General features: G+C 32.6%; 3 protein-coding genes across 3 annotated transcripts; all 3 read left to right on the forward strand.

The window, feature by feature from the left end:
- Nucleotides 1–1,893: 1,893 nt before the first annotated feature.
- LOC145089843 (protein FAR1-RELATED SEQUENCE 5-like) lies at nucleotides 1,894–2,859 on the forward strand. Its single transcript, XM_079028234.1, has one exon. It carries the CDS (start codon nucleotides 1,894–1,896, stop codon nucleotides 2,857–2,859), a length of 966 nt encoding a protein of 321 aa, XP_078884360.1.
- An 84-nt stretch (nucleotides 2,860–2,943) lies between these two features.
- LOC145089844 (protein FAR1-RELATED SEQUENCE 5-like) lies at nucleotides 2,944–4,439 on the forward strand. The gene is made up of 4 exons (XM_079028235.1): nucleotides 2,944–3,229; nucleotides 3,335–3,668; nucleotides 4,237–4,325; nucleotides 4,435–4,439. The coding sequence occupies exons 1-4, from the start codon at nucleotides 2,944–2,946 to the stop codon at nucleotides 4,437–4,439; spliced, it is 714 nt and encodes a 237-aa protein (XP_078884361.1).
- Nucleotides 4,440–13,004: 8,565 nt separating this feature from the next.
- LOC145087637 (serine--tRNA ligase-like) lies at nucleotides 13,005–15,812 on the forward strand. Its single transcript, XM_079025642.1, has 10 exons — nucleotides 13,005–13,161; nucleotides 13,586–13,741; nucleotides 13,842–13,912; nucleotides 14,009–14,170; nucleotides 14,249–14,354; nucleotides 14,437–14,630; nucleotides 14,713–14,816; nucleotides 14,901–15,084; nucleotides 15,163–15,342; nucleotides 15,428–15,812. Exons 2-10 carry the CDS (start codon nucleotides 13,609–13,611, stop codon nucleotides 15,641–15,643), a joined length of 1,350 nt encoding a protein of 449 aa, XP_078881768.1. The 5' UTR covers nucleotides 13,005–13,161; nucleotides 13,586–13,608; the 3' UTR covers nucleotides 15,644–15,812.
- The last annotated feature ends 1,016 nt before the right edge of the window (nucleotides 15,813–16,828 follow it).

Raw genomic sequence — 16,828 nt, forward strand, 5'->3', positions numbered from 1 at the left:
GGTACAACCGTGGTATTCAAAATTTCATACCGTTACCATACCAAGACTACTTAATTGGCATGGTATTACTGGCCAAACATATTGGCTACCAATTTAATTGGTTCGGTTGGTAACATGTTGGTTGGTTATCTATGGTACATATTTGCCAGCCCTAGTGTGGGGTATGCCCTTGGAAACTCACTAAGCGTTAGCTTACAGTTTCTGGTCTTGTTTCAGATACATCTGAGCCCAAGGGCAAGGACAAAGCTTGATGGCGCGGCGTGTACTCTCTCAGGCGTTTTCATGGGACACTCTCATATTTGAAAATAAAATTGTAATGAGTATGAATTTGAAAACAATTGTTGTGGAATTTCATGATTTATGGAAATGTGTTTGATTAACTAAAAACGAATTTAAAAAAAAAAATTGGGTCGTTACAAACCACGTAAATACTGTGTCTTTGTGTGCTTTTTGTTTTGCTTGTTACCCGCATTACTTCTTAAAAATGGTCACCAGAACTTGGCAGGAGGCATCAGATTTGTTCTGAGTTTTGATAAATATCCTCTGGTTTCCTAACAAACTCCAAAATGTTTATCGAACCTATTTGGTATATTCCAAATTTTAAATCCGTTATTGACAAAAGCATCTCCATATTTTCCATTGAATTCATCCATGTCACAAAATTAGTAAGATAGAAAACACAATGTTGCATCTTTGTGAACGCTATATTCAAGCAAATTATATTTATCAAACCATGTTGGAACAAAGCAACACATAATGCCTCTAAAGTATGTTTTAGGAAACCGATGATTACATGTTTGGAAAGAACCTCTTTCCATATATTCTCTCATCGTCGCATCTTGATCGTTGTGATGATGACTAAGGATACTCTTTCTCCAACCCAGATCACGTGGAAGTGTATTCACATAATATTGATTTCCTTTCTCCATAATTGGAAATTTGGTGCTACCATGTGTAATATATATATATATATATATATATATATATATATATATATATATATATATATATATATATATGGAAAAGTGAATATACTCTTAAGGGTATATAAGACTAGGTACCCACATAATCAAAACTACGTAGTTTTGTTAAATGGTTTAATTTTCTGAAAATAAAAAAACAAAAAACAATTTCCTTTTTCTCGGTACATGTTTCCTTATACTCAATTCATTCGATTTTTTCTTCCTTGATCGGCAGTCGGCACTTCCTTCATCGTCCTTCTGGAAAAAAAAATGGTTTTATGATTTCTCTTTCAGTGATGAGTAATTCACAGAAAATATAAAAAAAAAAAACGCTGAAGATATAGTTTCGTTCACTGCTTCACTTACGGAAATCTTAAAAAAAGCGAATTTAGAAAATTGGATATTAGTATACACGCTTTACAGAGGAGAAATGGCATAAATAGCAACTCGCCTCCATCAGGTATATCGATTATTGACACCCTTAATTCAGTTGATCGTGTTGTAGGTAGCCCAATTATTTGTTGGTAGAAATTACGTTCAACATGGGACATTCCAAAAGAACCAATCTACTACTACATGCACCTAAACCTACGTCTGATGATAATACTGAGGAGCAATGTAATACAAATACACCAGACAAGTCCTTTTCAGGTTTGTAAATTAATTACAAACACAAAGTCAACATGATTTCTGAATGCTAATTAATGATATAGACTTGGTGAAGGTGCACGACCTCTCGACGTAGAATACATTAATTTTAGGTAGAGGGTGCTATCGATGAATAACACATTGGCCACTTGTTATTTGTTTACATTCAACTTGCTTTTGCTTTTGATATAATGAAAAAGTTAGGCTATCTCTAAAAAGTTTCAGGCATGACATTAATAGAGTCAAGTTCTTATTGTCTTTTACTAGTGGTTTTGTGCATGCCATGGTGTTTGAAACCGAAGCAGCTGATCAGGCTATAGAACCGTATATAAATGAAAATGTTGACACAAACAAATTTGAGGAAGCAACATATGAATCAGAAGAAGTTAACGATTTCTATGTGAACATTGAAATTGACGAAAATGATGTTGATGATGAAATGATACTAGGAAAGGTCTTTGACACACCCGATGATGCCTATACATTTTATAATGATTATTCTTTTTTGCATGGCTTTGGTATACGTAGAGATGACACAATAAAAAATCCTAAAACAAATGAGCCTTTTTGGAAAATATATGTATGCAGCAAAGAAGGTTTCAAACGGATGAAGAAAAATGATTCAAGTGAAAATGAGAAAAAACGTCGTAGAGATGTTAGAACCGGATGCCAGGCAAAGCTTCGAATAACAAGACAGGAGGATGGAAAACGGTTGGTGGACTCGTTTAATGACACACACAATCATGAATTGACCATGACACCTACGAAGGTGATGAAGCATCGATCTCATAACAATTACCACCGTTCAATAGAAGGTAAATCTCTTATGGTGCAGTTTGGTCAAGTAGGGTTGAAACCTTCTCAGATTAAAAAGGTTGTTAATACACTAAAAACCTCAAATGCAGCTAATGTAACATCAAAGCAATGTGCTGATGTTTTATCTGAGCATCGAAAACAAAATAGAGATAAGGAGTTTTATGGACTTATAAAACATTTTCAAGATAAAACATTAGTTGACAGTGACCAATATCTTGTTGTGGATTTGTCTGATGATGGGTATCCTAAAAATATCTTTTGGGCTGATGGTAGATCAAGAGATGCCTATACAAAATTCAGAGATGTTGTTGTGTTTGATGTCACTTATATGACTAACAAATTCAAGATGTCTTTTGCTCCCTTTATCGGGGTGAATCATCATGGACAATCTATACTTTTTGGTGGAGCATTGCTTGAAAATGAAAAGGAATAGACACTTGAATGGTTATTTGAACATTTCCTCAAATGTATGTTTGGCAAGTATTCGAAGGCAATTACTACCGATCAAGACAAAGCTATGGGCAATGCAATAAGAAAAGTGTTTCCAAATACTCGACATCGATTTTGTTCATGGCATATTAGGAAGCATGAAACTGAGCAACTTCGATCATATGTTTCCCGTTATAGTGATTTTCAAGAGACACACATGAAATGGGTAAATAGTGACACTGTTGAACAATTTGAAGCAACATGGGAAGATATGCGAATTAAGTATGAATTGGAAAACAATTGTTGGCTTAGTGACATGTATAACCAACGTATACATTGGGCTAAACCCTTCTCGAAGGATATTTTCTTCGCTGGTATGACCACAACCGGACGAAGTGAAAGTATTAATTCATTTTTTAATGGATTTGTTAACTCGAGGACCATGTTAAATGAATTCGTTGTATAATACGACAAAGCAGTTGAGTCACGAAGGGCTGCCGAAGAAGATGAAGACTTCAAGACTATGAACTCGAGACTGGTTCTTTCTTCAGTGTATCCAATCGAAGCAAAAGCATGTCAAATTTATACTAGAAAGATGTTTGATACTTTCAAAAAAGAGTGGACCGAAGCTATTACCAATTTGACTCACGAGACCATAACAAAAACTACAGAAGAAAGCACATATAGAGTTGGCCAATTGGATGTTGATAATAAATATTGGCGTATTGTTACCTTTTGTTCTTTAAATCAAGTGAGCATCACATGTTCGTGCTTTATGTATGAGGCAAATGGGATTTTATGCCAGCATAGCTTGTACGTGATGAAGAAGAAGCATGTTCAAGAACTGCCGAGTCACTATATTTTACCGCGATGGACCCTTGATGCTAGGTACAAACTGGGTAGTGTTAGTATCGGACTCGGAGAAATAAATAATAAAAATGAAGTTAGTGCCTACACATTATTTTGTGTTCATTCGAATTTTACGAAACTAATTGAACAAGCAAGGGACTCCCCTTCGGAGATAAAAAAAACTTAATACGATATTGACAAGTCTTTTGAATAATCATGCAAATAGAAAAAAAATTATGTCCTTGGAGAATACATCTCAAAGTTCTTGTATGGGAGTTTCGCAAGTAGATATGATGCCACAGTGATGTATCCGTGATCCTCTTGGTCCAGTTACTACAAAAGGGCGTCCTAAACTTGCAAGTAGAATCAAGTCTTCTTTAGAAGCCCCTAAAAAACAAACATGCTCTTACTATCAAGGATTAGGTCATTATGCTACTAGTTGTTCAAAAAGAAAGGTAATTATAATAATAATTTAGTTTTCATTATTGATAACTCTAATGATTATATTAACAATTTTTTTTTCATGTATCAGGCGGATGAATCGTTGCAAGAGACATAATGATGAGATGGGTGGTTTCTACGGGCAAAAGAAAAAGAAGATGCTTCATGACATTTGTTTTGGTTAACTACACGTTTTTCATGTTTTAGACACAAACAATGTATGAATATTGATGCTTCTTAACAATTTTAATGTTTTTGAATGAAATTTGTTGATTTTTTTTATGATTAGTTTGATTATATTTGAAATTTGGTTGCCACTATGTGTTTCAAATGCAAGTATGAGGATATTTTAAGAAAAAAACGAAAGTATAATGTATTTTGTGAAAAAAGAAAATTATGAGGTATTTTATGAAAAAAACGGAAGTACGATGGTATTTTATGAAAAAAACAAATTTATGAGGGTATTTTGTGAAAAAATAGAAATTATGAGGGTATTTTGTGAAATGGAAAATGACATAAAAGCCTTTAAGTTTTCACAAAAATATCGGTTTTACCTTTGGACGTGTTTTATGTCCAGTAAAGCCTAAAGTTTAGTTTAATTTGTTCATTTTTACCCTTGTAGCCGGTTTCCAGGTAATCTACTGGTTACCTAATGCAAATAAATCCCTTGAATTTTCAAAAATGTTCGGGTTTACCCTTAAGTTTTTCAAAAATGTTCGGATTTACCCTTACCTTGATTGTTATTATTATTATTATTATTATTATTATTATTAATTGTATAAAAATATTTTTTTACATACATTTTTAAATGAATAAAAAATTTTCATACGTTTTTACTATATTTTTATAATTATTATTATTATTATTACTATTACTATTATTATTATTATTATTATTACTATTACATTTTTAAATGTATTTAAATATTTTATACACACATTTTAAAAAATGTATTCATTTGTATTTAGTAGGTATAAGTATAAATATATATTTATTTCATATAAAAATATATTATATACATATAAATATAAAAATACATATTTATATGGTTTATATTATATAAAAGATATAATTATATGTATTTGTACATATTACCAAGTATAAATATATATTTATTATCAAACATCATACTAAATAGATAAGCAAAATAAATATTTTTTAATTAAAACATAACGTAACAATTATAAAACCCCCGTAATTAGAAAACCTCAATAAAAGCTCTCGATTACAGATAAGATTTAGTATAAAATTTGAAAAAACCTCTATTATTCAACTATATTTAGTTAATAGTGAGTAGATAACAATAAATGATCAACAAATAACACTCGTAAATGGAAAATACATAATATAATTAAAAAAACCCTCGACAAAAATACTTGATCACTGTAAAAATTAAGTATTATCAACTTAAAATCATTCATTAACTATTTTTATCTCAAAAATTGATAACGAAATGTCAAATACGAGTGTAAACTTCATTTATGTTTGTTGTAAGTTCACAAAAAAAAGATCACGAAATGCATCATTTTTTATATTGATCTGAAGCATTTGTTTTTGCAAAATCAGTCATTGACGACATTTTTTTTACTTTATCAAGCTTTTTCTGTTCGATTCAACAATTATAGATGAAGATTTAGGGTTTTCAAATGTATATAAATACTAAATACAAGTACATATATTTTTAAAAATATATTTATATTAGTAAAAATATTTTTATACATTTAAAAATGTATGTATAAAATATTTTTATATAATTAAAAATGTAATAATAATAATAATAATAATAATAATAACAACAACAACAACAACAATAATCAATGTAAGGGTAAATCCGAACATTTTTGAAAAATAAGGGTAAATCTAAACATTTTTGAAAATTTAAGGGCTTTACTGACATTAGGTAACCGGTAGGTTACCTGAAAACCGGCTACAATAGTAAAAATGAACAAATTAAACAAAACTTCGGGCTTTACTGGATATAAAACACGTCCAAGGGTAAAACCGACATTTTTTGTGAAAACTTAAGGGCTTTTATGTCATTTTCCCTTTGTGAAAAAATGGAAGTATGAAGGTATTTTATGAAAAAAAAAATGGAAGTATGAAGGTATTTAATGAAAAACCAAAATTATGAGGGTATTTTGTGAAAAAAAAAATTAAGGGTATATTGTGAAAAAACCAAAATTATGAGGTTATTTTGTGAAAAAAACGAAATTATGAGGGTATTTTGTGAAAAAAATAGAAATTATGAGGGTATTTTGTGAAAAATGGAAGTATGAAGGTTTTTTATGAAAAAAAATGGAAGTATGAAGGTATTTTATGAATAAACAAAATTATGAGGGTATTTTGTGAAAAAAAACAAAATTATGAGGGTATTTTGTGAAAAAAACAAAATTATGAGTGTATTTTGTGAAAAAATAGAAATTATGAGGGTATTTTGTGAAAAAAATGGAAGTATGAAGGTTTTTTATGAGAAAAATGGAAGTATGAAGGTATTTTATGAATAAACAAAATTATGAGGGTATATTGTGAAAAAAACAAAATTATGAGAGTATTTGGTGAAAAAAAAAATTATGAGGGTATTTTGTGAAAAAATAGAAATTATGAGGGTATTTTGTGAAAAAATGGAAGTATGAAGGTTTTTTATGAAAAAAATGGAAGTATGAAGGTATTTTATGAATAAACAAAATTATGAGGGTATTTTGTGAAAAAAACAAAATTATGAGGGTATTTTGTGAAAAAAACAAAATTATGAGGGTATTTTGTAAAAAAACAAAATTCTGAAGGTATTTTGTAAAAAAAAAAACAAATTTGAGGGTATATTGTGAAAAAAACAAAATTATGAGGGTATTTTGTGAAAAAAAAGGAAGTATAATGTTATTTTGGGTTAAAAACAAAACTTTTCTGCAATTATAGGTTAAGAATGAAAGTAGGCTATCATTTTGGTTAGTGTTGTATTAATCTACACATAAGTTTGATGGTTTGTAAAATTATTGGACGATTTTGCCCCTATGCCAAAGATGGTAATCCTCAAAAACTTAAGGATAGGAAAGTTCATGTCACATAAACAATAAGATCAAAAACAAAGAATTTGAATTGCTAATTTTTATTAAAACTGATTAGTATAAGTATAATTTTCATTTTGAAAAAAAAAAAAAAAGATAAGCAAACTGCTATAAAACAACCACACCTACAATTCTAAGTTTAGACAATTCTTTCAATTCTTCAAGTTTCAACAATCCTTTGTTTTTGATCAATGATTTGTGATTTGGAAGAGCCATGACAGATGCGCTAACCCTACAACAAAAAATAATATAAATCATAAATCATAAATCAAAAACCAAAACCTTATTAATAAGTGGGGCGCACAAATGAAATACATTTCATGTTGAATCAAAGCAACTCCTTCTCTTTAACCATTCTAGAATACGTAGTAGCTACGAAACAATTTTGTTATAATCTTTATTTGACAAAACACCACAAAAGATTGGACCATACAACACGATCTTGAGAATTAAAAAGCACATACTTTTAATAAACAATAAATCCCAAATAAATTTGCAAATATGCAACCAACATTTACCAAAATGCATAAAATTTATTTGTTCTCAAGAGCAAAACATATTTTCCAGAAGAGGAGAGACAATCAAATTGATTGCTTAACTTGTTCTACTTGCACAGAAGACTAAATATTAAGGTTTCTCCCAACCCATTTCCTACATTTATCATTTCAAACCCATTTAACACAAATTAACCAGAGTAGATTATTAAATCAAAGAGAAATCAATTTACAAAGCAAAAACTAGTTCAGAAATCAGAATATCAAAAGCAAAATAAACGCATTTCAGTTTAAAAATAGAATTACATCAGATTTCAAACCGATTTCTGAACAATGAACACAAAATCAGGGGCATAAACTTACAAAGTTTCCGGAGACAATGGTGGGTTGTGTGCAGCGACAAATGATGTTAGTCAACCCTCCACAGTGCTGCATCGGAGCTGTGCAGCTGTGATAAGTTTCCGGCGACCTCATCTTTTTGGAGTACAACTCTCGTGAGCACAGGCTAGATGTAGCATCTGGTTCTTGGTACGTATTCTTTTATTAATTCTTTAAAAATATTTTGCATTTTGGCCTTGGACTTGGCGAGTTGAAGGACAAACTCGCCGAGTAGAAGCGGGATGAGACGCGGGGTTTAAGTAGTGGACTCGACGAGTCGGGTCCCGGACTCGGCGAGTAGGCCTTATCTGGACAAAAACCCTAATCCGAGGGTTTGCACCCTATTTAAACACCTTAACTCAGCCTCCTTCATCCCATTTGCTCCCAGAAGACCCCCCATAGCAAACCATAGCCGTTATTGAAGCAATCTAAGACATTTGGAGTGATTTTGGTGCCTTTGTGATCCAAGGAAGGAAGAAAAAGCTTGAAGGGCCAAGAGGAGGCTAGAGGGATCTGATTTTGAGCATCATTCGCAGTCTACAAAAGGTATAAAGTCTATACCTTGTTTGTTCTTTTGATAGATCTCATTTTGTGGAGTTTTAGGGCTTTTCTAAGCCATTTTGGTCACCAACCATGATTGCAAGAATGGTTAGGGGTTGATGTTTCGGATTTAGGTCCTTAGAGGGGTTACAAGGCAGAAAAGAGTGGCTTTTGCACTCAAAGAAGGCCCCATGCATTGTAAGAGCTTGTTTTAGGACCTTTTGAGCTCAAAGTCCCATGCAAGCACATAAAGGTTGGAACTTTACGTGCTAGATCGACTATATAAGCATATATCTATCTTTTGATCAAGGGTTGTACATCAGAAATCGAAGATTTAGTGAGAGGATGTGACCAACTCGACGAGTCCATTCTTGGACTCGGCGAGTCCAAGGTTTCTTTCCCATATCAGTTGAGGGTCATGAGGACCCAATTGAGTGTGGAAAGGTTTTAGGGAGTCCCGGGGAGTGACCCAACATTCTGGACTAAGCCATTGTTCTGGAAATTCATGGGACTCGGCGAGTGCATGAGCAGACTCGACGAGTCCAAGGCAATCTTCTAAGGATGAAGATGAACTCGACGAGCTGTTCATACAACTCGGCGAGTCAAGGACAGGATCGGTGTATCAGTTGAAGATGAACTCGGTTGGTTGTTCATACAACTCGGTGAGTCGGATGAAGATTCAGTCGATGTTCAATTAGAAGGAAAACTCGTCGAGCCATCGCCTAACTCGACGAGTATAGACGGGTATAGGGACAAATGGAAGGATAAGGACTCGGCGAGTTGGCGAACCAACTCGGCGAGTCAGGTCAACTGGAAGTTGACTTTGACTTGGTCAGGGGTAAAATGGTCATTTTACCCTAAGAACAGTTAGCAATGTATAACTAAGTGTTTTGTGGGGAATTATAGTCGGAGGATTTCCGGAGCAGCAACAGCAACAATCAGATGATTCCCGCACAGATCAGCAGCTACTACGAGGTGAGTTACCTTCCAGTAGCGGTGGATCTACGACCACAATGCCAACCCACCAGTAGGAGTTGTATGTTAGATGATTGTCTTTGTGATATCATCTAGGTTTGCTACTACCTGATATGTTATATGCTGGCATGATATGTTATATGTGATAGTAGTAGAGTCCGGTTGTTAGGATCGAAGGGAAGGTCAGGCACCCTAGATATGTCTGACAGTATGAGATTATATGTTTATATGCTGGCATGATATGTTATATGTGATAGCGGTAGTAGGAGGGGAATAGTCCCCAAGTTCGGTTGTTAGGACCGAAGGGTAGTTCAGACACCCCATATATGTTTGATAGTATGTTTATGTTATGATATATGTGATAGTAGTAGTAGGGGGTGGAATAGTCCCCGAGGGTCGGTTGTTAGGACCGACGGGTAGGTCAGCACCCCATAATGGCTTGACATGGGTAGGTCAGCACCCCAGAATGGCTTGACACGGGTAGGTCAGCACCCCATAATGGCTTGACACGGGTAGGTCGGCACCCGAGAATGGCCGTACGGGTAGGTCATCACCCCAGAATGGTCGTACCGGGTAGGTCGGGCACCCCCATAATTGCCCGGTAGTATGTATGCTATATGATTGTATGGTATGTGGTACGACGGGGGAACTCACTAAACTTCGTGCTTACAGTTTACAGTTTTGGTTTTAGGTACCTCTTCAGCGAAGGGGAAGGAGTTGGCGCGGTAGCGGCACATCAGACACACATTGTTTTCCGCACTATGAGTTATTCTGGGATTTGTACTCTGACATTATTATGTTTTTACGATTCGGTTTTCAGACACGAGACATGTTTTTATGAAATGATATGATCGGTTGATATTTTGTTACACAAGTTTTGCAAATCACTTAATCAAGAATGAAATTTTGGGACGTGAAAATTGGATCGTTACACTAAAAGAAAGCATGAATTTTATACAAAAATCATAGGAATATAAAAAATTTACCTGGTTTGAGAAGTTCTGATATGAGATTACCCAAACATGGATAAATATTGCATCTTGAATTGAAAGCCTCACCACTCCTACAATTTGAGCCCTAATTGTACTAAAGATTCACATGTTACCGCAATTTTCTACACTGCTCCTACAATTTGAGCCCTAATTACACACACACACACGTACACACGTCGAAGTTGAATTATCTTGGTTTTTTTTCCTTTTAAGAATCAACAAATCAATCTAATCTGTCGTATTTCTTCTTGCGGTTTCATAACTCATTTTCATCACCGTTTATTTTTATCGTGAAAAATAACTTTAACGTAAGAAGACCAACACAAATAATAATTAGTAATTTAGAAATAAAACAAAGGGTAAAGTACACTAATGGTCCCTATGGTTTGGGGTAATTTACACGTTTGATCCTAACTTATTTTTTTAACTTGGAATATCACTGCAATTTGTTTTTTTTTTGCGCGCTTGGTCCTGTGTTACCTAAAAAGACTATTTTCCCTTGGTTTTTTAATTTATTTAAATAAGGTGGGGTATGTAAGGTAAGTTAATGTGAGGTGAAATTGGGGTTAAGGGTGTGTTTATTTAAATAAATTAAAAAAATCAATGGCAAAATAGTATTTTTATGTAAGATATGGATCAATTGCGCAACAAAACAAACAATATGGACCTTCTGAGTTAAAAAAATAAGTTAGGGGTCAAACGTGCAAATTACCCCAAACCATAGAGACCATTCATTTAATTTACTCTAAAACAAAACTAAAACCTATAATATTCAAATTAGTTTATAGTATTTACAAATGAATACAGTAGAAGGATTTAAAGATTAAATAATTATAGTTAAACATAAATTCTACTTTTTTTTTTTTAAAAATAAATAGATAATTAATTAAGCTACATTTAATAGAAAGTTACACAAAGAATGAAAATTGATTTGATAAACGACACAAATACTCTCTCTATCATTATTTCTACGAATCATTTTGCTACTTGTCTTCTTCTAATGCATTATGCTACGTGACTTTTTCTTATTATTTTTACTTTTTTTTTTCCAAATGTCATTTTATGTTTTTTTTTTTTTTTTTTTCATTATATTAAATTTCACATAATATTTAAATGCAATAATAAATGACATAGTAATTTAATAATTTCATTAATAGACTTTCCTTTTGATTTCAAAATTACTAAATTAAAATCTCATTAGTTTACTTTATTTATTTATTTAAATGATTTGTTTAAATTGAAGAAAAAACATTTTAATTTTAATAATTCAATATTATTTTTATTTTTTTATAAATTCAAACTTCTCAAATGTTTAGAATTTTATATTTAATTTTTATTTTAAGTAAACTCATATAATACATGAGTTTCATACCTAATTATTATAATAAATATATATATACATATTTTATACCGGATAGTACTACAAAAGAAGATTGTAATTTTTCTATACTAATTAACATAGAAAAGGAGCGACATACTTTTATATTCACCCACATTTACACACAACAAATCTATTTTCTCTATCATTATTATAACAACATCGATTTTATAAAATAACCAAGAAGTGGTTATATTATTTCATTTACAAACACAACTACATAAGTAGCAACAGTTTTGACTCACCAATGTTTTTTAGGCTAAAAAGTGTGGTAGTTGTTTTGTCGTGACATATAGACACCATGTATGATTTTACTATTTTTGCTACAATTTGGCAATGAATGGGGTGTGTAAAAATTTTACTTTTGAAAATAAAAAAACTTAAATTTCCATTGACCAATTAATAGTTAGAATTTATAATTTATCACCGGTGGAAAGGTGCCGCCGGTATTATACCTACGGTGAAAAATGAATTCCGGCGTAGTGTTTACCGCCGATAAATGTGTCACATAAGTTACCGCCGGTAAGCAATTTGTGACATTGTCCAACCTTATGCCATATTGATCGGTGGCCATAGTCCAAAGAGGCAGAGACTGTGCCTTACGGTTATTGTTTCTTAGGCTTTAATTTTTAGGATTTGTTTTCTTAACTGTTAGCTGGTTTTATAAAAATTGTGATAATTAAACTTGGATTCAACTAGTTTTAGCTTTTGGATTTAAATAATTATAACTTGATTAGGAATTTAGAATTTGTGAGTTTATTTTTTTTTGGTTTTCGTTAGTTTTTTTTTTATTAATTACAAATAGAGATCTCGAGATCTCTTACAAATAGAGTCAAATGTAGTTTGTATTTGTCATGCCAAATTCCCGTTTTCTTAGGTTGGAATTTTCAATTGGGTATGCAATTAATTTGGAAGGGTAGCCGTAGCTGGGTTCTTTATAAATAGAAATCAATACTTCAGTCTCATCCTTTACTTAAATAGACTAATGGGCTTAAAAAGTTGTCTATTTCTAAAAACCTTTATAAGACCCTCAACGCATTGAACAATTTTCAGATTTGAAAGTATAAAAACCCTAGCCGACCTCTCTGTTCTCGGTTGTCTTGTACAGAGCACTATCACTCCATTTTGATCTCCTCCCCATCTTGCAATCGGCTCTCTTCTCTGTGTACAGGCTCCCCAAATCGACACAGCCCACAGGTCCTCCTTGAGTCTCTTCTCTTTTTCTCCGTTTTATTTCACTGTACACTGAATTCTGATTTAATCTTGTTGCTGGATTTGTAAATTGACAGTAAATCCCAATTCCCGATTTGGATTTTTACAATTTTACTATAAGTGTGCTAGTTTTTGCAGTCCTTGATTTTCAAACATAACTATCAAAACCTAAAGCCTAAAATGTAAAAGGTAAGGAAAACAGGGAAATCTTGATAGTGTGCCTCAGTGCTTGTTGCTTGCAAAGTTACATGTTGCAGCTTTTTAATAGTCAATGAGTAATATAATTTGTCCATTTTGATAGTAATGTGTAAATGCAGGCTATCTGTGTTGTTCATATTCGTTTTGTTGCCCTTACACTTTACTGCCTTATGCTCAAATTTTGTTTTTTCTTCACATTATTTTATACCAGAAAGCAAGAAAGAAGGAGAAAGCATGTTGGACATAAATCTATTTAGGGAGGAAAAGGGCAACAACCCAGAAATTATACGCGAATCTCAGCGTCGTCGATTTGCAAATGTAGAAATTGTTGATGAAATTATTGATCTTGACAAGAAGTGGCGAGAACGTAAGCTTCATTTTGATTTATCTTGGAGTTTATATATTACATAACTTAGGAAGCAGGCTTTACACATCATTTTGTTCATTCTTTACATTTTGATTTACAGGTCAGTTTGAGCTTGAACAGTTGCGCAAAGACTTTAACAAGATCAACAAAGAAGTGGCTAAACTTAGAATTGTAAGTCTTACTATCTTTGAAAATCTTGTGTTTCATTAGCATGATGAACTTTTATAGTATCTTTAATACTAAATTGCAAAATTGATTCATTTGAAGGCTGGGGAAGATGCCAGTTCCAAGATAAAAGACACAGAGGAAAACAAGGACTCAACTGCAAAGAAAGATTTAGAGGTTCAGGCAGCTCGTGCAGCATTATATTCAAAATTGGAGGTGGTTGGGAATCTTGTGCATGATTCTGTTCCTGTTAGCAATGATGAGGTGGACATTATTTTTTCTTTCTTGTTTCTTCAAATACACATATGTATGATGTATCCCATAACATTCATCATCTCTTAGGCAAATAATGCTGTTGTCCGGGATTGGGGAGAGAAAAGAACAGAGCCAAACCTAAAAAATCATGTTGAGCTTGTTGAACTTCTTGGAATTGCAGATTTGAAAAGAGGTGTTATAATTAATTATTTGATTCACTTTTAACATGTTATTGAAGGGCTAAGCTAACACATCTTTTTTAATGTTATATTTAGGTGCTAATGTAGCTGGTGGTAGAGGATTTTATTTAAAAGGAGATGGTGTGCGTCTGAATCAAGCTCTTATAAACTTTGGACTTGATTTTCTTGAGAAAAGGGGGTTCACATCGTTGCAAACTCCATTCTTTATGAGGAAAGATATAATGGCAAAGTGTGCTCAATTAGCCCAATTTGATGAAGAACTTTACAAGGTAAATACAAATATACATCTCCCTCCAGTTCTGTGGAAAATATTTTTCAAGATTTAAAGTGATTGTTCTGCTTGATTGATAGGTAACAGGTGAGGGAGATGACAAGTATCTGATTGCTACTGCTGAACAACCACTTTGTGCTTATCACATAGATGACTGGATTCATCCAACACAGCTACCACTAAGGTAAAGAGGGCTGAACCTATTAAGCTGATTAAGCCAGAAAGAAAAGAAAGTTGTTCATTTTTTTTTTTTTTTGAAAATTGTCAGATATGCTGGATATTCATCTTGCTTCCGGAAGGAAGCTGGGTCCCATGGTCGTGACACTCTTGGAATCTTCCGTGTTCATCAGTTTGAGAAAGTGGAACAGTTCTGTATCACCAGCCCTAATGCTAATGACTCATGGGACATGCATGAGGAGATGATCAAAAACTCTGAGGACTTTTATCAAATGGTAATTAATTAATTAATTAATTAATTACTAGTATTTGTTTTCACTTCACCATAAATATTTATTTATTGAACACTGCAGTTGAATTTGCCTTATCATGTGGTGTCCATAGTCTCTGGTGCACTAAATGATGCTGCAGCAAAAAAGTATGACTTGGAAGCATGGTTTCCTGCATCCAAAACCTACAGAGAGCTTGTGTCATGTTCAAATTGCACTGATTACCAGTCAAGAAAGTTGGAGATTAGATTTGGGCAGAAGAAGGTTGGTTTTGGTTTTAAATTTTGAATTGTATTTTGTTTGTTAATTTCATTAAATTAAATTATTAAGTGGAGTGTTGATTTTGCAGAGCAATGAACAAACAAAGCAATACTGTCATTTATTGAATTCCACACTCACAGCAACAGAGAGGACAATGTGTTGCATTCTGGAGAATTACCAGAGGGAAAATGGTGTTGAAGTGCCTCAAGTGTTGCAGCCTTTTATGGGTGGAAAGACGTTTATGCCCTTCATAGCTCCTCCTGCTGCTACTAAAGAAACAAAAGGAGGAAAGAAATCAAAGTAGTAGTTACTACTTGTTATTTGCTTCCACAAATACATACACTTGATTTCTATGGTTTTTTTATTTTGGGATGATACGATAGGTTTTTGGGTGTTTGTTGTTGCTGATGATAGAATGAATTGCATGTGTTTTATTTGAATTTTGGATATGGTGGATGTGATATTTGCTTGAATTTGTACTTCTAGAAATTTACATGAAAGCTTTCTGACTTATTGGTCGTTTGTGGTTTTGATTGTGAAAATACTAGAGATCGTGGGGAAATAAATTTCACAATTGACCTAAATTGCAAGAGCTTAATGAGTTAAATGACGAAGACTCTAGTTTCTTTATTTATAGTATCTTATTATTATAATTGTTTTTGTTTTCATCTTGATCAATCTCATATTCTCATTTACTTTTAACATATTGTTTATTTTATTTGATTTTTTTGTTTTGTCGAATGTGATTTCATTGGTCGTTATTTTGGTTGTGGGGATTTAAATTTTAAGGCGAATGGTCCAATAAATGGTGAGGATCCACTTTAACACCGTCAAGGAAGGTGCTGCCAAGAAGAGGTTGACAGTGGTGAAACATATTCCAAGTCAAAAGACTCAAAGTGTGTTATTTTTATGGAATAAATAACAAATTTGGTCTCTAATGTTATCGTTTTGTAGGTTTGGTACATCAAACTTTATATGTACACATTTCATATTTATAAAGTCATCGCATCTATAAGGACACTGGTTCCTTCATTTGAAAATAATGTTTGTACAATGTATGAGTTTATTTTGATACATTTGTTATCAATTCGTTAATAATACTTAAACATAGCAACGAATCTATAGTTAGAAGTTTTTTCAATATATAATTTAATTAAAATTTATAAACTATGTATAAATTTTTATCTATAAAATTTTGTTAAACGTGAAGAGAGGTGAAAAATGAAGTTGATCATGTGTAGTGCATACTGCACATGCGACGCTATTAATTAATGGAAGCTTCGTTGGTATAGTAGTGTAAGTGTACATACCTTAATACAAAAGAATGAGTAGACTTGAACCATGGGTTTGACTCCTTTGTATTTTAATTAAATTACACATTGCACCCTTGAAATTGTGTCTAGATTGTATGTATACAATGCTGTATTTGTAAACTATCAAATTAAGACTTAAATTACTGTTAAAAAGCATGCGTTTTAGGACTATATTT

This window comes from Lactuca serriola, chromosome 2, assembly GCF_051521515.1.
Source record: "Lactuca serriola cultivar US96UC23 chromosome 2, Lser_US96UC23_V15, whole genome shotgun sequence".
NCBI lineage: Eukaryota > Viridiplantae > Streptophyta > Magnoliopsida > Asterales > Asteraceae > Lactuca > Lactuca serriola.